This window comes from Mustela nigripes, chromosome 5 (genome assembly GCF_022355385.1).
Source record: "Mustela nigripes isolate SB6536 chromosome 5, MUSNIG.SB6536, whole genome shotgun sequence".
Taxonomy (NCBI): domain Eukaryota; kingdom Metazoa; phylum Chordata; class Mammalia; order Carnivora; family Mustelidae; genus Mustela; species Mustela nigripes.
In genome coordinates this window covers 128,657,610-128,682,013 of record NC_081561.1, presented here as the reverse complement: position 1 = coordinate 128,682,013, position 24,404 = coordinate 128,657,610, and the positions used below count along the sequence as shown (strand labels likewise).

Below are 24,404 nucleotides of genomic sequence, written 5' to 3'. Positions count from 1 at the left end.
ATCTGCTTTTTCTGGAAAAGATCGGAGTATACATTTTTATAAGATTCCGACTTTCAGATTATTGTAGACCATGAAACTTAACCAAAATTTTGCCAAATAAATGAGATATGTACTTAACATGGCAAAAAATGATCAAGGTTTTAACTCTGTTCTAGTTAACAGAAATACCGGTGAATGAAATAAAGTGTGTTTACAACTTGTTCCTTCCCACTGCCACCAGTACGCGTCTATTCCACAATAAAGGCTGAAACACTTTACCTCCAAACTTTTGGTTTAACTCCCAACTCACAAACACACTTTCTTAGTCTTACTACTTACTCTTCCTACTCTTTGATATCCAGTATACATATAGAACCCAGCTATTTCTTTGAAGCTTCAGTTATGAAACCCCTAACAAAAATGCTTAAATCTGAGTAGAAATTATTCTCCCAGGAGCGGAAAGATCTTATGTCTTCATGATTACTCTCCCAAATGTTAGAAAATAACCATCAAATATAAATTTCCTCAAATCACAAAAACTAGATGTATTTTTAAAATAGTATATATGGCCAAATACTAGACATCAACAGAAAAACTTTCTGAATGTCACTGGACAATGAATTAAGCAAACTTTTATTGAAGCTTAAATTGTGGTACAGAAATACATTTCAACTGATTTAAATCCAACACCATGAAGAGAGAAATAATGGCACCAAAATTTTCCCTCTTCTATCATACACACTAGGATTAATTTCAATTACTATTTAATCTATAGTTTTAATTTTTCTAGGCTTTATTCCATACAAATTTGTGCAGTTTTTCAACATTAGATAGAAATCTATTAGGAGAAAAAAAAAATCAGACCTCAAGCCAACAAATGTCATCAAATCTACTGGGACACTGTTCAAGAACAAAATCCACTTTGAGCATTGGTCCTCGAAACAGTACCAAAACATCAGGTACCGTGTGCTAATTACAGAATCAAACTGATCCACTGACTGAAAGTTTCTTCAATGAAACTTCGAATTAACATGCTTAAAATAAAAGTCAAAATTTATGTTCCAACCACTTGATTTCAAACCAAGTAGATTTTATGTTTAGAAACACTAAAAAAAGTGTTTCATTTATAAATACAGAAGGAACAAAAACATCACTGCATCAATTCAGAAAGAATCAAAAAAATTTTGTGAGGACAAGAATATAAAAAATTTAGTCAACTTCGGTGTTTTCTCAGCTGCTTAAATCTCGTATTTGCAAATATAGCTAAAAGATGCCAACTCCTCAAAGCCTGTATTCCCATTGACCAGTTTGGAATTTTGTCTTATGGATAGCATTCTGCTTCATTGTGTATGTCTGAATAGCCTGAACAGTTCTCATTCTGGGAAGTTTCACCTGATGCTATGAAATCATGGTGAAAGCAACACCAGGAAGAGAAACAGTTCAAGTCAGAACACTATCATAATGCATGACAAAGTCCAAGAATTTAAGTCACAAGAGGACAAGGAGAGACTCCATTTTCAACCAAAGGTTATGGTATATTATGAATGAAGAGGACTGGAGATAGCCACTAAAGTAAAAGTCAAGGTGAATGATCTGAGCTGACTTACAACCTTTATTCTTAATTTCTTTGCTAATAAACTTAAGTGGTACAATTATACACGTACTTACTAGCAAGTTACTGAATGCACGGTACTCATGAGAAGCTAATCTCATTTAATGGGAACACAGAATGGCATAGTTTCTGGAACAGTTCTGCCAGTATACCCTAATATAAATGGATGTGTCGTCCTTGCTCATCAATAGGTTTATTTCTGTCACTATCTCCCAGAAGAGCCCATGTCAATATAAAAGGAAGCTAAACTCTCTTGACTTTAAAAAGAAAATTAAGCCCAGAGTCCACTCTCCCTTCCCCCTCCCGGGTATAAGATTAGTATAAACCCACAGTGTAACAGTGTATTGCTTTATTGGGGGGGGGGGGGTGTTTGGGAGGCAAGACACCATGATGAGAACAAAATCAATTAAAGGAAGTACAGGTACAGGAAGCAATGATGTTAAAACAGTAAGACACAAAATGGAAAACTGCAATCATTTTCTTAAGAGGACTTGACTCGTGGAAGATAAACTTTAATCGCTGTTGCAAAAAACATCTGTATGAAATAGAAACTGGTTTCAGTAATATTAGTAGAGAATATGTTCTAGAAAGTGGAGGTAACTGGATGTAAAATCCTGGCAGCAATTTAATAGAACAGTCCCAGATGATTAGGCTGAGGCCAACACCTAATGAGGACGAAAGCCTTGTCTGTGGGGAATTTTGGATGAGACCTGGAGAAATATTACACTGTGCGTAAACCAAATTGAATTGTTCTCACAAGGGTTGTAAAGTTTCATATAGTAAAAGTTTTTTTCTACATGCACTTCAATTTCACAGCAAGAGTGGCATAGGATACCTAAACACAGAAGAGAGCATTCATGCAAGATATCTAACTCCTTGATATAATAATGCATACAATTCAAAATGATTACACTATCATTACATCTAGGGCTTTCTGCAGCTACAAGGTGGTGGTTATGGAAAGCATGGCCCCCGATATCAATATCTAAAAAGCAGCCACCACCTCCTTCTATGTGTGTTCTCTTTTTGCGTTTTTTCTTCATTTTTATTAATCAACTCTGCTGTTGTTGCTGCTTCTTAGCAAAACTGGTAAAAACAAAATTGTAATCATTGAACATAGCGCTCTGGCAATCAAGACGTTTAAAGCCGTCAATCTTCTGGGGTGAAGAAAGCACTGTGCGACATTTAGAACTCTGGGGAAAAAAAATTAAATAAAGCATTAGCTGTTTCCAATCTGAACAAATATTTTCAAACAAAACAGTCACTTAGTAATAAGTATGTAAGACTACTGTCTGAAGAAAAACTATGGCATTTGAGTATTTTAGCGGTCTCATGGGTGGATGGAGTGAGATATCCTATGTTATCCCCCGACCTGTCCATCTACCTACAGGAAAAACAAGACAGAAGGAACCCATCAACTGGGCTAGATATAAAGTAAGGACCAAATCTAATCAAAGATACAAAGCATCTCCTCTATCAGTAACCTTAATAGTAGTACTTCTAGATATCTTATATATACTATCTTAAAATACATTTGATAACATGACTATCCTTATTTCCTGAAAGATTTTATTGTCAATAATAAAACAAATTACCTGATTTACAAACAGGGTGGTCACAAATTTTCCTGGCTTGAAGACTTCCACAACTTTCCTGATCAGGTCATCATAGGAGGTCTGACTTAAGTTTGTTTCAAAGCTAACATAAGAAAATTCTGGTTCTGGAGTGATGTGAATAGTCCAATAAGTTCCCTTAAAGAAACAGTTTTATGTTAATAATAGAATGGATACTCTTGAATATTTAATAATTATTAAGAAAAGTATCACTTACATCCGATTTCATTCCATTCATCGAATACCCACAAGGATTGAAAAGTGTGGCATCAATGACAGAACCTGGTATCAGGTCACGAATTCCACTCTCCTGGGAAAGGAAAGAGTGAATTTGAAAATTTGAAATTTGAAAAATGAGAATGAGTTAAAATATGTAGTCCCCAGGAAGGATCCAGAATTATTCTTGAAACTGCTTACACGAGTGACATCCTTTGCAGTAACACCATCTTTCATGTAGAACTGGTCCATAACTGCTGGGTCAAGCTCACTCATCAGAATTTCCAGGGTCTGATCTGGCTGACTGATTACCCGAGTCTCTGGGAAATCCAAAGTATACAAGTACCTATATAGAAGTAAAAAGTAGTTTCTAAAAAAGGACAAACGGCAATTTAAAAATAAATTCTATAGGAAAAAAAAAAAAAGTCCATAAAACTGTGTCCAACATACCAACAGTCAGAATTCATACGTCCCATACAATATGCTGCTCCATCTGTTGAGGGAGAAAATGAAAAGTAATTTAACAGCTCCATTTGGTAGAATAGCTTTGCCCCCACCCTTCCAACGGTTAGGGTGATAGTGTTTGCCTCCTATCAGAAATGTTATCAGTGAAGCGAAGTTGAGTTCATAAATAGGCAGGCTGCCCTCTGTCATCCCTTAAAAAAACAGTTCACTAGACTATTTATTTTACTGTCATTCAGAGACCTACTTCAGCTAGTGCGTTAGTCTGAGTGCTGAGAAAACTATGGCTCACTCTCCCCTAAAAATCCATTAAGGAAATGGAATTTGATCACCCATTTATCTACATTCCCAAGTAAGTACAAATAATTTTATGTAATACATTCTTTTCATATTTTTGTTCCAAAGCCTCACTCAACACAGTAAATTAACTGGGAGATATTTATACTAAATTATACTCATCACTGACACAGCCCTGTATAATATCTTATTAGTGGGTAAGAATAGGATAAAAATTGGACTTTCTTTTCCATGCCTGTGAGGGAGGAGGGGACGGAAATCTTAGATCCTGCCCATCAGTGGTTTTGTGTGAAGTTAGTAAATCATCCTAGGTTTTCAGCCACATCTAGAATTTAAGGGTGTTAGATTAGATAACCTTTAGTTCCCTGACCTTGAAGCTCAAAAAGAAAAGGCCTATAAATAAAAGCTTAGTAAATGGAAGAAAATCTTGCCAATTTGTTTGAAGAGACACTATGATCTCACTGTGTTGATCATTTTTAAGCCAGCTCAATTCCTGAATAGAATGGCAGGCCAGAGTTTCTTAACACGGACCAGCGTCTTAGCACGAGTGTATGAAGACACTATGCATTGTTCTGGATGAAGGGAACAAAACCACTAAGATATAAATTAGAGCGAGTGGCTAGACAAAGATGATCTCTCCCTCCAGCAAGTGATCATCTTTTCAAAACCAATGACCTGATGTGCATGCACATTCTAAAATTTATAATCTTTATTGTTATTTTTATCTTAATTATAACCTACCATATTTGCATTCACTTGCTTTCACATACATAAAAAGATCTCTGAAAGGACAGACCTTCTAAGGAAACGGGTTTCAATTCTATTTAAACTCACTTGGGAAAATTGCATTAAGAAACTCTATTTCTTCCTGGAAATTCCGGTGTGGGTACCCTTGGTGAGACGGCTTCATGAAATTCTTACGAGAATAAAAGAAGCTCTGAAAAAGACAAATAACTTTATAGGTAGGATTCTATCACCTTCCCTAGTCAACAATTTTTTGCACATGTATAAAAAAATCAAATCTATAAATATTTCCTCCAATGAAATTTAACTTATTTTCCCTTTAATATGTTTAAAAGGTAAGTGGTCTTTTGCTGGTCAATAAATAAAAAATAAAGGCCACTGCATCGGAGCAAGGTTCCAGACCAGCATCCATGAGAGTGTTACACAGAGCACTTGAAGCTGTTGAGAAGAATCCCAAGAAAGCATTAGAAATGAAGATCACAACTCTGAGTTTCTGGAAACTAAAAAAATACCAATCTACTCATGATGGTCACAACAACTGTAGAGACAAGGTACATTATTTATTTCAGGAGCAGTTATTTAAGCTCTGAGCTTTTAAATAGGAATGGAAGCAATAATTTGAGAACATGTGTACATTTAGTTTGGAGAGTCAGTGATTACCCACCACAACTAAGCAGAAAATATACAAATTTATTTACTATGCATATGCGTATCACAGAGCCCTAACGTTTGCCCCGGGGGCGGGGGGGAGATTAGGTGTTTGATTACTTACTTGAATTGAATCGAACCCACTGTAATCCCTAGCAAGTTTCAACAGGGGAACCAGTGCTTTCAGCAAGAGGGTGGTACCACATGTCTTCAAAATGAAACGTCTCTTGGAGACAAACATGCTACTCTCACTGCATTTGGAAAAAGTCACAAGGTTATAATCATGTTTATGTATTACTGAGATGCAATTAATCTATTATTAGATCATTTACAATGTAAAATTTGGCTATTAGTTTTAAATGTGAAGATCTGAAGGAAGCAAAGAAAGGCACTATAGTATTCCCCTCTATTATACAGAACTCCAAATTTAAGGTTGCGGAACCCACAGAAAGGCCTTTATTAGGCATGAAACATACTAGTTCATTACACAAACCCTCTTCTACTACTAAACTTTCCTCCTCACCTCACCTATCTTAGCATTATTATTTACTGAAGTCATACTTTACTTCAGCTTGTAGCACGGACTCTCACAAGTATTTCTATAAACATTTCATTACTTCTTTTACTAGATAATAAACTCCATGAGGAAAGAAATTTGTTCTTACTCATCATTATATTCCTAGGGCCTGGCAAATCATAAGTTTAGTAATTAACCAGGCACTTTATGCAAACATGTCAAATACCATACCTGCAAGGCCCATTATAATATGTATAAGAAACCAATGTTTTTACTGGGGTGCCTGGGTGGCTCCATTGGTTAAGTGTCTGCCTTCAGCTCAGGTCATGATCTCAGGGTCCTGGGATGGAGCCCTGCGTCCGGCTCCCTGATTAGCTGTGTGTGTGTGTGTGTGTGTCGGGGGTCTGCTTCACCCTCTCCCTCTGCCCCCACCCCCAAGCAAACAAAAAACCCCAACGTTTTTATTGGATAAATTAGCTTTGTACCTATAAACATGTTGAATGGCTTTCTTCTCCTATATATTGCAGACATTTAAACTGAACATTCTGTTTTATACTATTATTTCTCAAAGTAAGATAAAAATGATTATAGTACTAGGATCCAGAAGAACAATTTGCTATTCCATGCAAAGTATGATTCAGACTGAAATGAGGTCGCTAACACCTGTTTTGGCAGGACTTACCTGAGTACATAAGCTTCCTGCTTGTCAGTTTTTGTCACACTTATGATTGAACATTGCACATCCTTCAGAAGAATGTCCCACTCAGATCTATTATTCAACAACAAAAAAGATGATTAAGTCATAACAGTACTTGCCTAGGTGAATAAGAATTGTAAAGCTTTTACCATTTGGTGTTCTAACACAATTTACACCCTGTATTTTATATTTGTTGTCACATTTTTAATTTATTTATTTATTTGACACAGAGAGAGAGAGAGAGGGAAGCAGGCTCCCTGCTGAGCAGAAAGCCGGATGCGGGACTTGATCCCAGGACCCTGAGATCATGACCTGAGCCAAAAGCAGCAGCTTAACCCACTGAGCCACCCAGGCGCCCTGTCGTCACATTTTTGTTCCAGCTTCTGGGTAACATTTAATTTTATTTCAAAAGCCTACCTATATTGAACATATCCATCAATTAACAGAGAGCAAACTGGAAGGAAATTTTAAGCTACTTGCAATTTACTAAGAAAAAATAAATGACAAAATGAATAAGCCATGCACCGAGGAAATTTAAGCCCACAAAGCAAGGACAATCATTACCTTTCACCAACAAGCAAGCGAAGAAGTAAGTCAAAATGAGTCTTTTTTTGTCTATCAAATATTCTTTTGTATTAAAAATCAAGCACAGGGACACCTGGCTGGCTCAGCCAGTAGAGCACGCAGCACTATCTCAGGGCTGTGAATTCAAGCTTCATGTTGGGTAAAAGGTAACTTAAAAACAAAACAAAACAAAAAACAAAAAAAACCCCACAAAAAACACAAAAACAAAACCCCACAAGCATAGTACCAGTCAATCCTGCTAGCATTTTGTGCCTGCTTCATCATTTTCTTTATTTTTCTTTCTTTCTTTTTTTTTTTTTAAGATTTTATTTCTTTAGCTGTCAGAGAAGAGTGAGCACAGGCAGAGGCAGAGGGAGAAGCAGGCTCCCCGCTGAGCAAGGAGCCTGATGTGGAACTCGATCCCAGGATGCTGGGATCATGACCTGAGCCAACGGCAGCCGCTTAACCCACTGAGCCACCCAGGCATCCCACTTCATCAATTTCTAGAAGAAATTATATGACTAATCACAGAAGGCCGTAATTCCTATGTTGGATAAATCCTCCTCAGCAGGGAGCCTGCTTTTCCCTCTCCAGCTCCCCCTGCTTGTGCTGTCAAATAAATAAAATCTATAAAGATTTAAATTTATTTTTACTTTGAAGAGATGGAAAGTGGGAGGAGAGGGGGGAGAAAGAGTGAGAATGATTTCAAGCAGACTCCGACATAGGGCTTGATCTCACAACCCTGAGATCATTACCTGAGCCAAAAATCAAGAGTCATACACTTAAGTGACTGAATCACTCAAAAGCCCCTGCCAAGCAATTTTTAAGAGAGCTAATGATTAGCTCTCTTTTAAAAAGGTGCCAGCAACTGTTTATGTTAAAGAAAAAGATTTGGGGTACCTGGGTGGCTCAGTTGGTTGGGTGACTGCCTTCATGTCAGGTATGATCCTGAAGTCCCAGGATCTAGTCCCACACTGGGCTCCTTGCTCTGCCAGAAGCTGGTTTCTTCCTCTGACCCTCTCCCCTTCTCAGCCTCTCTATCTCATTCTCTCTCAAAGAAATAAATAAAATCTTTAAAGAAAAAAAATACACAATAGAATGGGCCATATCTTGGCAGTTTGTTTCAAAAATTTTTAAAAAGATTTTATCTATTTACCTGATACAGACACAGCCACAGAGGGAACACAAGCAGGGGGAGTGGGAGAAGGAGAAATAGGCTTCCTGCCAAGCAGGGAGCCCGATGGGGGGTTTGATCCCAGGACCCCAGAACATTACCTGAGCTGAAGGCAGATGCTTAATGACTGAACCACCCAGGCGCCCTGTTTCAAGTTTTTTAAATTGTGCAATTTGTTGTTAAGGAAGAAAAAAAGTTACAATTAAGATGCAGTTCTGAGCAACACGAACTGTCATTTTAATCCTCCTATTGTAGGTGGTCATGCAATAGCTTGGCCTTTCCTATTTCTAAGACTCAAAGTTCACTAATGTATGAACATTTCAGAACCCACTGTATTTCAATTCCACAAATGATATCTTTAATGAAAAAAAAAAAAAAGGAATAATGGGGCTCTAAAAGAAGCTATTGCTTTTCTACTTTGTGACATTTCTTTTTTTTAAAAGATGCTCTTTATTTATTTGACATAAAGTGAGACGGAGAGCAAAGCCAGGGGAGCAGGAAAGGGAAAGGGAGAAGCAGGTTCCCCGCTGAGCAGGGAGCCTGATGAGGGGGGGCTCGATCCCAGGAACCTGTGATCATGACCTGAGCTGAAGGCAGCCGCTTTAACCGACAGACCCACTCAGGTGGCCAACTTTGTGACATTTCTTGCAATTAATTGTCTCTGGGCTTGGTTTCCTTATATCTGGCCGGCAATTAAAACCTACTTCACACGGCTGATAAAGATTAAATTACATAATGCATACAAAATTTACCTGATGGAAAGAATTTAAGCACTGGATACGTAGGTAAGTAATAAAATTACGGGGTCTCTCTTTAGAGCTTATCTAATTCAGATTTTACCTAATAACTTCTCACTAGAATTCAGCACTCTTGTAAATATTCACTTCCACCCACTGGAAACGCTACCTCCTCAGTTATATTCACTATTCATGCAGACTCCTTCACCCCGTTTTAACTGACATACATCACTGAGCTTAAGGTACACAGCACAATGGTTTGTCTTACACATCTGTGAAATGATTACCACAGGAAGTTTACTTAGGATCCTTCATCTCACTTCTACAATAAAAAAAGAAAGCAAAGGGGCGCCTGGGTGGCTCAGGGGGTTAAAGCCTCTGCCTTCGGCTTAGGTCATGATCCCAACGTCCTGGGACAGAACCCCGCATCCAGCCCAGCCCCGCATCGGGCTCTCTGCTTCATCAGGAAGCCTGCTTCCTGCCCCCCTGCCTGCTTCTCTGCCTAATTGTGATCTCGTCAAATAAATAAATAAAATCTTAAAAAAAAAAAAAAAAAAGCAAGCAATAAAAGAAAACTTTCCCACTATGAGAACTCTTGCGATTTTATTCTCTTAACTTTCACTCATACAGCAGTGTTAACAATAGTATATTAAGACTTTCAGTAATGCTCTGTAACTTTTTCTTTTTTGAACTTTTCCTCTGGATTTAAAAGCTGTTTTGCTTTTTCATTTGCTTTGGTTTTCTATGCATTAATTTATCCTCAGATGTTCCCCCAACTGTTTCCTTTCAACATTTGAGTGATTTTTGGCCAAGATTAGGATACTAAGACTTAGCTAGTCAGAAAGTCTATACACATGGACAGGGCTTGTTTACTGTGGGCCTCTATACAGGGTACTGGGGAACTCCCTCCTTGGCACTATCTTTTTTTTTTTTTTTTAAAGTTATTTCCTGGGCAAACACTGGATAAACAGATTATCCAAACATTCCATTCTCTTGCCTAGAGAACATTCAGATTTCTGGTAGGCAAAAGAGGGTAAAGAGCTAAGGACCTCATTCATTAGAAGCTTTTATTCTTTGTTTTCAGTATAGTCACTCTACCCTTCAACACTACCTGGTCCCCTCACTTCAGAGATCTTTTTGTACTCCCAAAGAATAAATTATTATCTAATGTTCAGTTCTCTTGGCATCCCCCTTTCCATCTGACTCAGACAAATTTTATAATATAAAGACAATTAGAAGAACAGCTGAAATACACAAAACACACACTGATGAATATACAGGTAACTACCTCTATCCCCATTTTCTGTATTTCAGCCACATGGGGCTTTTCCACCAACTGTTTTCTCCCTAGAAACAGGGCACCATAAATTTATTCACCCAAATTAAGCCAAACAAGAGTGAAAGAAACAACTCATATACTTTGTTCTGGGTACTGCTGGAATGGATTTCACCCTACCTACAACCTGTCCTCAGCACCCTTCTTCTAGCTCAAGTCACCTCACTATTCCCACCAAGGATCTTTTCATGAAAAGATTTTAATACTCAGCTTACCAAAGCATTTTATTTGTGTGGCTATTTTGGTATTCATGCAAATCCCACAAAAGTCATTCCATGTAGTTAGGGAGTTTGTGTTTTATTGTTTTTATCTGCAGTGGCTAGCCTAGTTCAAAAGAGGCCCTGAAGTAAGTATTTGCTGAATCTGGCAATAATTATTCTGATTAAATCTTACGGACATTTGGGAAATAACGAACAGCCTTAAAACTTTTGTTTTTTGTTATTTTTAAAAGTAATCTCTGGGGCTTGAACCCACAACCAAGATCAAAAGTTGCATGCTCTGACCGAGCCAGTCAGGCGCCCCGAACAGCCTTACAATTTTTAAATCTAAAATTGTTACATGCTCCTATACTGTTTGGGACCTGTGGGACTATTTGCTGCCCCCAATCTTTTTGCCGTGTTCAAAATGTTCAGAATGGATAATTCCTACTGATCTTCAAGTTCACTCACTCGTCTGTCATCTCCAGTCTACTAGAGCCTGCCCAGGAAACTTTTTATTTCAGTAGTTATTTTCCGGTTCCATCTTCTATTTCTCTAAGACTTTGTCTTTTCCTTTTAAGAGTGTTCACTCTTCTTATAGAATGGTTATGGACGGCTGTTTGTAAAGCTTTACCTACAATCACCTTGAGGTTGTCTTTTTCCTTTCAGGGATGCTGAAAAACTTCTCATTCATAAATTGAGGAATTTACGATTGCATCCTGAACATTTTGATCATGTTATATAATTTTAAATTTTGTTTAAATCCTGAGGAGCATGTTGATTTTTAAAAGTTTTAGCAGGAGGAGTTGGAATGCTTAGGTTCAGTCTTCAAGTTTTTTATCCAGCTTCTCTGGGTTATGTTATGGTCCCAGTTTTGTTATGAAAGCCATTGCCATGGTATTCAGATCTGTCCTGCTTTTGTGTCACCCAATGGCCAGACTGGGACTTCAAGGTGATATATCAGTTTTCAAAAGCTTTTGATATACTGTTTATGACCCGATCTATACAGGAGCAGCTCAGTGGTGTTTATATAAATCTTTATGGGATCACTTACTTCACCTCTCTCCTTCCCATAATCTTGCTGACAATTTCTGGTTTGGGGTGGGGGGGCCCGATTCTTGGGTCCTCTGGCTAGAAACCCAAGGCTTTAGTTTGTTTACCTGAAGTAGGCTGCCTGTGACTATCTGTAACTTGGGCTACAAAAAGGGAAAAAAAAAAGAGCAGTAGGAATATCCATGATGCTCTTCACTCTTGGGACCACAGTGCCTCTGGTCAAAAAGTGGTTCCCCCCCCCTAAACCCAGAGTGTTAGGCATCTGTCTGGCCACCACAACTGTTACAGGGCTGCCTGTGCAGTGGGCAGAACACACACACACAGTAAAGCAATAAAAAAACAAAAAAGGGATTTTCCTTACTCTGACCCAAAGGAGCCAGCCCCCTTTCCTTCTCTGCGGACCAGAAAAAGAGGACCTCTCCTGGAACCACTTTTGTCTGAAACTAGTGTGCAGTTACTAGCTTCTGGCAGCTTTTCAGACGACCCCAAGAGATAACCAAAGACGGGGCGGGAGGGAGCAGGGGTGGGGTGGGAAAGAAATAGGAAATCAGTTGTTTCAGTGGTATTTTGAGTTATGGTTTCCTTCAATTCACCTGCCAACATTTACTTTTCAAAGTCCTCAGCTGTCCCATGCATTCTGCCCAAGGTTTCTAGTAAATCCAAGAGACAGCAGTGTGCTTATTCCATCTTGAGGGAAACCAAAATGCTCCTGCACTCATTTACCATTAGTTAATAAATTTTGCAACCAAACTCTTCCTCATCTTAAAATCAATCAATCAATCAATCAATCCTCGGGGCACCTGGGCAGCTCAGTGGGTTAAGCCTCTGCCTTCAGCTCAGGTCATGATCTCAGGGTCCTGGGATCAAGCCCCATGTCGGGCTCTCTGCTCAGCAGGGAGCCTGCTTCCCTCCCTCTCTTTGCCTGTCTCTCTGCCTACTTGTGATTTCTCTCTCTCTGTCAAACAAATAAATAAAATCTTAAAAACAAAAAAATCCTCTAGTATTTTTTCCGAAGTCACAGTATTAAAGAATGCAGCTGCTTTAAAACACCTTAAAACACAACTAAATGATCAACCAAAAAGACAGCACCAGGAGAACCAATAGGCTGGAAAAAAGAATAAATCCAGTAGCAAGATGTGAGAGAAAACCAAAAAAGCCAATACAATGCTATACATGTATATAAAGAGAAAGTTGAAAAACCAACATCAAAAACAGCAGAGAATTTCAGCTTATTATTTTATCACATTTTTTTTTTTTTTTTCAGGAAAATAAGCCTCCTTTTGCAAATAAAGCTTTACGGGATCATAACCACACCCAAATCATGGTAAGTATCCCCCTCTCCAAAATAGGATGCTCTTTACCACCAACAGTACACGGACTGAATAATACTAGGTCACCATGCCAGAAAGCAAAACATTAACAGTATAGTGTATTTTAAGTTTTCTTAAAGAATCTGTGGTTTAATAAAAACATAGTTAAGCCGAAACATTTACAAGGGAAAAGATACAACTAAGATGACAGACTTCTAGGTCATGTGACTCAACAAAACCCAAAATGGACAAATGACCTTCAATAAAGGTGCCACGAGTACAAAATTGGGGGGAGGTAGGGAGCCATGAACAGTGGTAAGAAAAATGGATGTCTACACAAAAGAATGAGGTTGTCTCCTCTCCTTACACCATTTACAAAAAATAATTGATACATTAAAGACCAAAATTAAGACCGACCTAGGACATAGGGGAAAGCTTCAGGACACTGATCTGGTAATGCTTTCTGGGATAGGACACAAAAAAAGCACAGCCAAAAGGACAAAAGCAAACAAAAGGGACTACACTACACCAAACTTGACTTTTGCACATCACAGGAAAGTACTAAAAGTAGAAAATACTTGTAAATCATATAGGTGATAAAAGGTAAATATCCAGAATATTTAAGGAACTTCCCCAAGAGCAAAAACAAATAACTCAATAGGGCACATGGCTAGTTAAGTAGGTGGGAGCGTGGGACTCTTAAAATGGGGTTGGGAGTTTGAGCCCCACGTTGTTTACAGAGGTTACTTAAAAACCTTAAAATAAGTAACTAAATAAATTAACCCCATTAAAAAACTGACAAAGGACTTTAACAGTTTCTAAAAACAGCCAACAAGCATATGTAAAGATGCTCAACATCACATAGTTAAGAGAAATGCCAATCAAAACCATGAAATAACACCTCACATCCATTAGAATGTCTACTATTAAAAATACAAGTTTTGGCAAAGATGTGGAGAAATTTTAACATCTGTGCATCACTGGTGAAAGTATCAAACAGTAAAGCTATTACAGAAAACAGTATGGACATTCCTCAAAACCTTGAAGACAGAATTTCCATATGACTGATCCAGCAATTCCATTTTGGGTACACATCCAAAAGAATTCAAAACAAGGTCTGGAAGAGGTATTTGTACACCTGTGTTGTTGTTCACAACTGTCAGGAGATGGAAGCAACCTAAATGTCTACCAAAGGATTACTAGATAAATAAATTATTATATATACATACAACATGGATGAATCTTGAGAACCTTCAAATAAGCTACATGAAATAAGCCACTCATGGAAGGACAAATACTGACTGTATGATTCCATTTATGAAGTACTCACACTCCTATGAAGTATCTAATAAAGCAGTCAAAATCCTAAAGGAAGATGGTCGCCAAGGACTCAGGGAAGATGAAAGGGGCAATTAATGGGTCTAGTTTCAGTTTTGTAAGATGAAAAAGTTCTAGAGACCTGTTGCACAGCAATGTGACTATACTTAGAATACTATTCACTTAAAAATGTTAGTCTTTTTTTTTTTTTTTTAAAGATTTTATTTATTTGAGCGTGCACATACAAGCAGGATGAGCAGCCGGCAGAAGCAGGCTGCTTGTGGGATCACACAACACCAAGATCATGAACAACTGAGCCACCCAGGAGTTCCAGTGTTCAGATTCTTTCAAATCACAGTTTTACAAAGTAAATGTCTATGGGGACAATGCTGCTGGCAGGTGGAAGAAATCCGTGAGAGTAATCACTCTCATCACCTGATGAGTTGGATCCTTGGTAGAACATACCAGTAGGTCAGTAGGTCAGATCCTGTAGGTCAGACATGCTGCAAATGGTGCCCATAAATTTGCATTTAAAAGGCTTCCATGGAAATAAAAACTGCTGGTTTCAGAGTTACCAAGTAATTTACCCGAAAGTCACACAACTACATGAAGTTTCCATGAGCTGTGACCTTAGGTAACAGCCTGATCTGTCTGTTTTAGAGACTTTTCCCTTACCACACTACATTTGTATCTTACCCAAAATATTAGTCTTTGTTTGGGTCAACAGCATCCTAAAATAGGACATCATTCTTCAGCAAAGCCTAGAGTGACCAGAAGTTAAATTGTGAGTATATGCCTTTCCCTGAATTAGTGCAGTTCAGATATCCAGAAAAATACCTTCCCCTTTCGTTCAAAGAAATCAACTGAAAATACACTGCTAATTTTAATTCCAGTATTAAATTCTCTATCTCAAGCTTTAAAATTTTAATCACTATTAGTATAAACACTGCTACATTCAGTTGATTATTACTTTCAATGCATACTTCTTTAAAATGAGTGCTTTGGGATAGCAGTTCAAACTTTTATGAAACTTGTTAAGAATGTAAGGAAGCAGGGCGCGCCTGGGTGGCTCAGCGGGGTAAAGCCTCTGCCTTCAGCTCAGGTCATGATCCCAGAGTTCTGCTCAGCGGGGAGCCAGCTTCCTGCTCGCTCGGTCTCGCGCTCTCTCTCTCTCTCTCTCTGCCTGCCTCTCCGCCTGCTAGTGATTTCTGTCAAATAAATTAAAAAAATCTTAAAAAAAAAAAAAAAGGAATGTAAGGAAGAAATTCAATATGAAGATTTCTAACTTCAAAACATTTATGAAAAAAACCCCATTTATACTAAAAGGTTTCTTGGCAATAGGCTGTAAATTTCTTTAATGTAAAATCACTGATACTCTGCAATGATGTGGTTAAGCAAGGCAGGAGTTCTGGGAAAGTTAATGTTGAAGTGTAAATGACAATCTTTCCAACTGCCCCCAATCCTTTACTAAAAATTAAATTTTAGCTCACAAAATTTCAGGAGAAAAAGAGCCAAAACATCCCACTAATCCTAAATGTCTTTTCCAACATGAACACTATAGATTCCAGTTTTTATGGTTTCACAGTAAGTGTGCAAATAATACACCTCTAACCTTCCCACAGTTAATATTTATTCTCTTCACCTCCACTACAATTTCCCATCTGAATGCACGTCATTACTATGAATAGTCTCTCAGAGTTACGAATTCAAAAACAAAAATCTTTCTTCTCAGGAAAATTTCTTATTTTCTAACAGACTTCCTCCCCATAGCTGCCATTTCCTATAACATAAAAGGCTTTTGTTTGGTCCAACAACCCTAAGACCTTTTAATATGCGATCACTGATTTCTGTTCACGTCCTTTTGAAATCTGAAAAATTGCAGGTTAAACCTAATGTACCACCCCTTCCTTTCACATTCAAATTCAAGTAATATGTGAAATAATTTTGGAACATTATATCATCTATTCCTTTATTCATATGGATACACTGGACTGTAGATTCTTCTTCAACATACTGCTAACCAGTATTCTTCAACCTGAGCCACAGAAGATTTTCCATTCTTAAAATTTATTTTTATTTTTTAGGGCCTGCTGTGGGCTTATCTCACAACCCAAGAACAAGAAGGGGCATCTGGGTGGCTTGGTTGGTTAAGTGAATGACTCGATTTCAGCTCAGGATTTCAGGGTTGTAAGATCAGGCCTGCATTGGGCTCCACGCTAAGCACGGAGCCTGCTTCATATTCTTTCTCCTCAAGGCCCCTGGGTGGCTCAGTGGGTTAAGCATCGGACTTCAGTTCGATGTCCTGGTCTCATGGTCCTGGGGATTGAGCCCTGCATTGTGCTCTGTACTTGGTGTTGGTGGTGGTGGGGGCGGGGGGTCTGCCTTCCCTCTCCCTCTTACCCAAATAAATAAATTAAACCTTAAAAAAAAAAAAAAAATCCCTCTGTCCCTTCTTGTACTCTCTCGAAACAACAAAAACAACTATGTACACTTTGTCTCCTTTGAGAAGTTAGTAAAAAAGATTCTCAGTGTTCTGTAATTTGTTCAGATTACAAGTAAGGTAAATTCCACTAAATGGCCTACAGGAGAGTAGGAAACGTTCAACAGAAGTTCCAGATCGACTTAGGAGTTAAAGCTTGGAAAGATGAGCCAATTTTGCTTCAAGTGCACTGTATTCCCACGTACTGCATTAAAAATAAAATTCCAGATGGAGTGCAGATCTAAATATGAAAAGCAAAATGAAATTTAGGAGGGAAAAAGAACATGTTCATTAATCTAAAATGAGCAAAGATATCTTAAATAGGATGCAAAACTGCTAACCAGAGGCAGCTGGCTGGCTCAGTTGGTAGAGCAGGAGACTCTTGATCAAGTTCAAGCCCTATACTGCCTATATAGGTTACTTTAAAAAAAATTAAAAAAACAAAACAAAAAACCTGAAACAACAACAACAACAAAAAACATAAAAACCCTAACCATTAAAGGGGATACACTGCTAAGTTGGATTACGTTAAAACTATGCAATTCTGGGGTGCTCAGATGGTTAAGCCTCTGCCTTCAGCTCGGGTCACTATCCTTGGGTCCCAGAATCAAGGTCCATTTCAGGCTCTCTGCTCAGTGGTGAGTCCGTTTCTCCCTCACTACCCCTCACCACTGCTCATGTTCTCTCTCAAACACCTAAGTAAAATCTTAACCCCCCTCAAACAAAACAAAACCTATGCACTTCTGTTTCTAAAGATATGACTAACAGAGTGAAAGGGGAAGCCACTGAGGGTGAAAGATATCTGTAATACACATATTAGAATTAATCCACAATATATTAAGAACTCCTACAAACTGCAAAGGCATTCAAAAAAACAAAACAAAAAACCAGGCAGCATTTCACAAAAGATACCCAAACGGTGAATAAAGATATGAAAGGATGCTCAACTCTATTAGTCTGATGGGAAGTATATACTATTATACACCCACAATAGCTAAAATTAAAAAGATAATACCAGGGTGCCTGGGTGGCTCAGTGGGTTAAAGCCTCTGCCTTCGGCTCAGGACATGATCTCAGGGTCCTGGGATTGAGCCCCATGCCAGGCTCTTTACTCAGCCAGGAGTCCACTTCGCTCTCTCCTGAACCGCCCCCGCCCCAATCGCCTTTCGCACCCGCACGCGCTCTCTCTCTCTTGTAAATAAAATCTTAAAAAAAAAAAAAAAAAAAAAAAAAAGTTCCGGGAATGGGGGCAGATGGCCTTTAAAGGCAAACCACAAAACTGCCCCCCAAAGATGACAGTAATACTTATAGAGTAGTTACCATGTGTCAGTTTCTTAAATATTGTACTTATATTAACCCACTTAATCCTTACAGAAGACCATACAGAGGTACGCCATTATTATCTTCCATTTTTTTATTATCTTCATTTTAGAAATGAGGGAACATCGAACAGCTAGTTATTAAATGCTGTCTGAATTAAAACTTATACAGCAATATACTTAACCATTTCATTATGCTTTACTTACTAGATTATAATCCTTCTCTGGGCCCTGCAACTCCCAACTCAAGAGACTAGAGGCCAATGATCCCTCTGGCCAGGCCGTTAATTTTAGATGATTTACCTAGCATCTACTATTTGTCACGTTATTTTTTACCTCCTTGTAAATAACCTAACCTGTACATCCTTGCTTGACAGGTCACAGAGAAAAGTTGCTACCAAGGATGCCAATGGACTTCAGCTAATCTGGAACAGATTTTTCAGTTCTTACTTGCTCTATCTTCAACAGCTGAAATGTGATGTAAACTCTCAAATCTGACTTAACGAATATTTGATGTCTCTAAGACGTTGTGGCACTAAATCACAAACAAAACAATATTCTGTCCTTTAACTTTTGCCGTCATTTTAAAAGCCACATTGAGGAAGCAAAACAATTTCAGCTGCCCAAAATACAAAGGAAAAGTGGTTCTCAAATCTTTAAAGAAGGCTTTTATAAGCCTTCCTCCCTGCTCCTTGACTCCGAATTTAACCAGAAAAGCCCAAGCTTAAATTCTGACATTTCTGTCCAAGCACTTGGGAGGAAAAACCCTCTTTATTAAGAATGCAAGCTTACAAATTTAAAGCTTCCAAATATTTGAAGAGCTGAGCAAAACAGTTTATTATACATCTTATAAGACTTACGCACTAGTTAAGTCTTCTTCGTTGACAGGATTATCTAATCACAATTGTTTAATCAGACGCAAACCACCACCACCACCACCAGCGAATTCTCCCCTTTGTGAAATGGAGGAAATACTAAGCTTTTAAGCTTCCCCGTTTTTTAAGTAACTGCTTCCTAGAATATTAAGTGTTTAAAGCTCAGCCTGGCACGTAGTAAAGGGCTACGTTAGACATTTTACGCGTCGCACAAAGCCTGAAAAATGAGCCCTGTCACATTTTAGCAAACAGGACGCTTTCCAGCAGGAGAATCCCTCAAGACAGACTGCCTTAAAAGTCCCGGCAGCACGTGTCCGCCTGGATTCTCTTCTCCAGTTGCTTTTTGTCAGGGACGGCGGCAAGCGCAGCCTACATTCCTGAAACGCCCATTGGCCCACACCCTGGGGCCAGGCTCTTGCTCGGGCCCAGGAGCTCATTGGCCGTCGCCTCAATGAGGCAGCCGCGCCGGTTCCTCCGCGACACTGCCACACTCGCCGCACTTGTGCGCGGAGAGGCAAGCGGGGAATAGCGGTGTGAGCGCCGCGACGAAAGGCCCAGCACCTTCGCGACCGGCTGCGCTTTTATCTGCGCTTCGGCTTTCTCCAAACCACCAGAAGACCTCTCCTCTTCGGTGCGATCAGCCAGGCTCTCTCGCGTGACCGCCCGGGGTGGGAGGCCGGGGCCCCAGATTCCTTTGCAGGCGTGGGCACTAAAGGTATTATGTCCTGGCTCAGACGGGCCTCTAGCCCGTAAATGCAGTCAAACCTTCCAGCACCCCGCACCTCGCCCGGAACCCGCCAACGCGGTTAACAGGTTACACACCCAAGGTCAAGAGTCTCCCGGGCAAGCCTCAGTGGGCTCCGCGGCCGTCTCCCGGGGCCACCCAGAAGGGGATTTGGTGCAGAGCACGTTAGGGCGGCGGTGGGGCCCAGCCACTGCGACACTGCTCCCGCCCAATCCCCTCCGCCCGGGCGCCACATGCTGCCAGCGCGGACCGCAGGAGGGAGGGAGGCCTGCGCTCCAGACCCTCGGTCCGAGAGCGGGGGAGCCCCCTCCTCCCGCAGCACGAGGGGAGAACCAGCCCGGCTTCGGGCTCACTCCCTCCCTCCTCGCTCCCCAAGACGGGCACGCCCAAATTAGCGCCTGACTAAGCCCGCCGAGCCACACCTGCCGGGAGGCAGCCCGCGCGGCCCCAAGACGTCCCCAACCGGGGCCCCGGACCGCCAACTCCGGAGGGGAAAGCCCGACGGCGCGGGCTCACAAACCACCCCGAGCGGCGCCGCCCGCCGCCCCGCACGCCGCGCGGGGGACGTTACCTGAGCACGCGGCGCGCCGGCCTCCTCCCCTCCCCCCGGGCAGCGCCCGGCTCAGCAACGGCGACGGGAGGAGTCGGCTCGTGCCCCGCGTGGACGCGGCCCCCCCCCCCCCCAACATCGCAGCCCCACCAGAGCCACCGAAACGAGCCCCACCCGGGGACGTGCCCCCACCTGAAGGCGGCGGGCACTCGGCCCCCGCCCCCCACCCGCGGCTGATGCCTTCGAGGCGACGACAGCCCCCAGCACCCACCTGGGGATGGTGCGAAGATCTCCAGATCCTTGGTTTGCGTCGGGCTGCTGCCTGGAGAACCAAACCTCCAGAAGCTTCTCGGTCCCTTCGAAAAAATGTGCAGCTTCCATCACCGTGAGACTAGCGAACAACCAACAACCACAGAAAATCAACTAAATTAAATCTCTTCTCCCGCCGCTGCCGCCGCCGCTGCGGATTGTTCCAGCTGTGTTACTAAAGTTCAGGTTCCTTTTTTTTTTTTTTTTTGCTATAATTTTATATTAACTTTTTTTAAAAAAAAAGGATTAATAAAATTTTCCCGGCTTTTTTTGTGAGCGAAAGTTGAACGTGAGTCTGTTGGAAATAGAGGCAGATACAGTTCAGTCTCTTGTAGTCCGCTGTTTCCCCGTTAGAGAGAGTAGAGCGAGCGCTAGCTAATGTCGCCGGCCATACTGTGGAAGCGAGAGCGCTGCGTGAGCACCGCATTTATATACTCCGTCTCCCCCGAAAGGCCAGGAAGTGACGCAGCAGCCCGCCCCTGAGGCTCATTGCTGCTGCCGCCTGTCAATCAACAGCCGCGAGTTGCGGCTGGCTGGCGGCCCGCCTGCCGGGAGCGCGGGGAGATACCCGCCGCGCTGCGGTTCGGGTTCGCGCTGTCCCCTAGGCGGGAGACGGCGCTGTGTGGTCCGGCTGGGGTTTAGAAACCTGGGGTCGAATGCGGAATGGGTGGAGAGAACGGGGAGGGAGTGAGGAAAGGCTGCGCCGCGCTGCGTTAAACAACTGATTAGCAGAGAACATGGGTGGATCCTTAGGAAGGGTTGGCGGGGTTCGGCGGGGGCGGTGGCCACTGCTGGGATGGCGTGGTGGTTTTGATCCTGTGCAGTTCACCGCGATTGCTGAGGTACTTGGCCATTCTCTAAAGTGCGTTTCCCCCAAGGCGAAAGAAGCCACGCATTAAAACTCAGTATTTATCCGTGACTCACATGTTGCTAAGGGTCGGATTAGAAGGCACTTTAATTCTGCTGGTGCCTTAGCTGATGTACGAGTAAACGCAATTCTCGACTCGTTTACACAATAGCCAGAAGCGTTGTCTCCCCATTTAAAAAGAGAAAAGCAACGTGGCGCCCAGCCTCGGAGGGCTCCGGCTCTACCTACCTCCCACCATGTGGCTCGCCAAGCATTGGAGTTGGTCGAGTGCGGCAGCTGCCGTGAAAGCCCTGGCAATTCCGTGCTCGATTAGGTCAACTGGTGGGAATTTATTTTGCAAAACTATTTCTAGAAACTGGTTTATTAAATATAATCTGATATTGTTTGATAATTTTTTTCTTTGAATGTTCTCAAACTGATGAACTAGTTGAAAGGGGTCCCCCCCCCCCCACAAATTTAGTCATACCATCTCACGTGCTTCAGAAGAATTTGGAAATTCATAGAACAGGCATTCTGACCTATCACTAGCGGTGATTTAAAGAACCATGAATTTTTTTTAAAAAAATAAAGAACCATAAATGTAATACTTAAGTAATCAATGTCAACTGTAAAATAGTTAGCAAGTCGTGGTTTTTCAAAGTTTAACCCGAGGTGGCAAAATTGTGGCAACAAAGTTACGGCTTTTTCCTCGGGATTATGGGAGAAAAAAACCCAGCCTAACATAAAAATTACCATTGTCACAACACAAAAGACTTCCTTATCATCCTTAGAGAAAGACTTCCCTCAACCGAAAGTGAAATGAGATAATGTTTTAAGCATGAAAAACTTAAAGAAAAAGAAGTGGTTTGAATTTGCACTCTAGATTCCCTCCAGGGTAGGATTTCTCTTACAAGAACGTAAATTTGCTCACATTTCTCCATGAAACCTGTTGAAAGAAGCTATGTTGTGTGGTAGGTACATAGATTACTCTTGCCATGTTTTTAAAAGCATCGAACTCAAGCTGGGAATTGGGACAAAAGGTAAATGTTGCTTATTTTATGATAATAATAATTCAAAGAGAATGTGGTGGTTATACTTGGAATAAAGATAAAAGAAGTATTTTGTGTTTTACAAGCTATTCATTTATTTGATGCTTGCTTATTGAAATGAATCTGTCTACTAAACCACCTCAAACACTAATTGTGGTGTAAACATAATTTGGCTTATAATTGCTTATAATTAGTTGCTTTTCAATTACTATTATGCTTTTTCCCAATGCAATTTAAGTTAATATAAAAGTGCCAAGAATCTTGGCAAGGTAAGTCCTTGTTAATTTGGTAGAGGATATTTAAATAGTGTCTACCAATTGGATTGGTCCTTTGTAAAATATATTATTTTTCTCAAGCCTCATTACCATTTTGAGGCTCAAAGTCCCTTGTACTAATTACTAAGCTGGTCAGTTAATCTCATTTGAATATTCTGCTAAACTTAATATGTCCAAAACATACGTTTGGCTCTCTCAGATGATTTACCACAGAGCAAGCCTGAGTGATTATTTTATTTTATTATTATTATTTTTTAAGATTCTTATTTATTTATTTGACAGACAGTGATCACAAGTAGGCAGAGAGGCAGACAGAGAGGGGGAAGCAGGATCCCTGTTGAGCAGAGAGCCCGATGTGGGGCTTGATCGCAGGACCCTGAGATCATGACCTGAGCCAAAGGCAGAGTCTTTAAGCCACTGAGCCACCCAGGCGCTCCTATTTTATTTTATTTTTTATGGTTCTCAACTAATTTTTCTCCAAGCCCATCTCTACTATTCGCTTACTCTTTATGCCCTAGGCATACTGACCATTCCTTTTTTAGGTCCTTTTCATTCGTCTCAAATGCTCTCTCTCCACTTTTATAACTTTTTCATCCTTTTCACTCAGCAATTAGCTTAAATGCCCCCCTCCTCTAAGAGGTCACCTGTGGTAGTAGGGCTAAACTAAGATAACAAAGAGACCCCCAAATACAGTAACTTGAGAAAAAAATTAAAGTTTATTTCTCTTTCATATAACATCAGGAGGCAGGGAGGTGATGAAGGGTGAGTGGACACCCTGCTTTGGAAGATCATAGGGACCCTGGTTCATTCTAGTCTGTTCTTATCACAGCGTGCAATCTTCATTCACATGATTAAAGCTCATCAACATCTGTCTATAGTCCAGCCTGGAAAAAAAGGAAAAAGAGAAAGTGCAGAAAAAACAACTTTCTTATAAAAATAAGACCTGGAAATTGCAATATCAGTTTTGCACACTTAGTCACATGTTCACGCCTAGCTGCAAGGGAGGCTGGAAAGTAGGGTTCCTACTTGGGTAGCTAGTTGCCTGGGCAAAAATTGGCCGATTCTGATACTTAAGAGGAAACAGGGAGAGAACAGATGTGGGGGCCTCTCTCCAGGCCTGCCACACCTTTCCTTACTTTCTAATCTACAGTAGCCAAGTAGATACTCCTTAACACACCACTCTGCTTTAATTCTCTGCATAATTCTTACTGTCCTCTTATATTTACTTATTTGTTGATTGACAGGTCTCTGTCAGCTTTTAACCTATGTAAAAGCTTATTTGCCTTTGCTTAATCTGCAGAGCATTGCCCCCCCAAAAGTATTTGGCAGTATTAGCTGAAAATATGAATGTTTAAGTGCCCTCCTAATAGATCCCGCTCTTTCAAACTAATCTTATCTCCCAACATTCCCGCAAAGCCCCTCCCCCAATTCTTCACACTATGAAAATCTTATTTGGGGCGCCTGGGTGGCTCAGTGGTTTGGG

General features: G+C 40.7%; 1 protein-coding gene across 1 annotated transcript; it reads right to left on the bottom strand.

Annotated features, from left to right (window-relative positions):
- Nucleotides 1–595: 595 nt before the first annotated feature.
- On the bottom strand, nucleotides 596–21,162 carry AMD1 (adenosylmethionine decarboxylase 1). The gene is made up of 9 exons (XM_059401209.1): nucleotides 20,713–21,162; nucleotides 6,771–6,857; nucleotides 5,696–5,822; nucleotides 5,014–5,116; nucleotides 3,871–3,913; nucleotides 3,622–3,766; nucleotides 3,422–3,514; nucleotides 3,187–3,342; nucleotides 596–2,784 (listed from the first exon to the last, which is right to left on the bottom strand). Exons 1-9 carry the CDS (start codon nucleotides 20,820–20,822, stop codon nucleotides 2,644–2,646), a joined length of 1,005 nt encoding a protein of 334 aa, XP_059257192.1. The 5' UTR covers nucleotides 20,823–21,162; the 3' UTR covers nucleotides 596–2,643.
- Nucleotides 21,163–24,404: the final 3,242 nt, after the last annotated feature.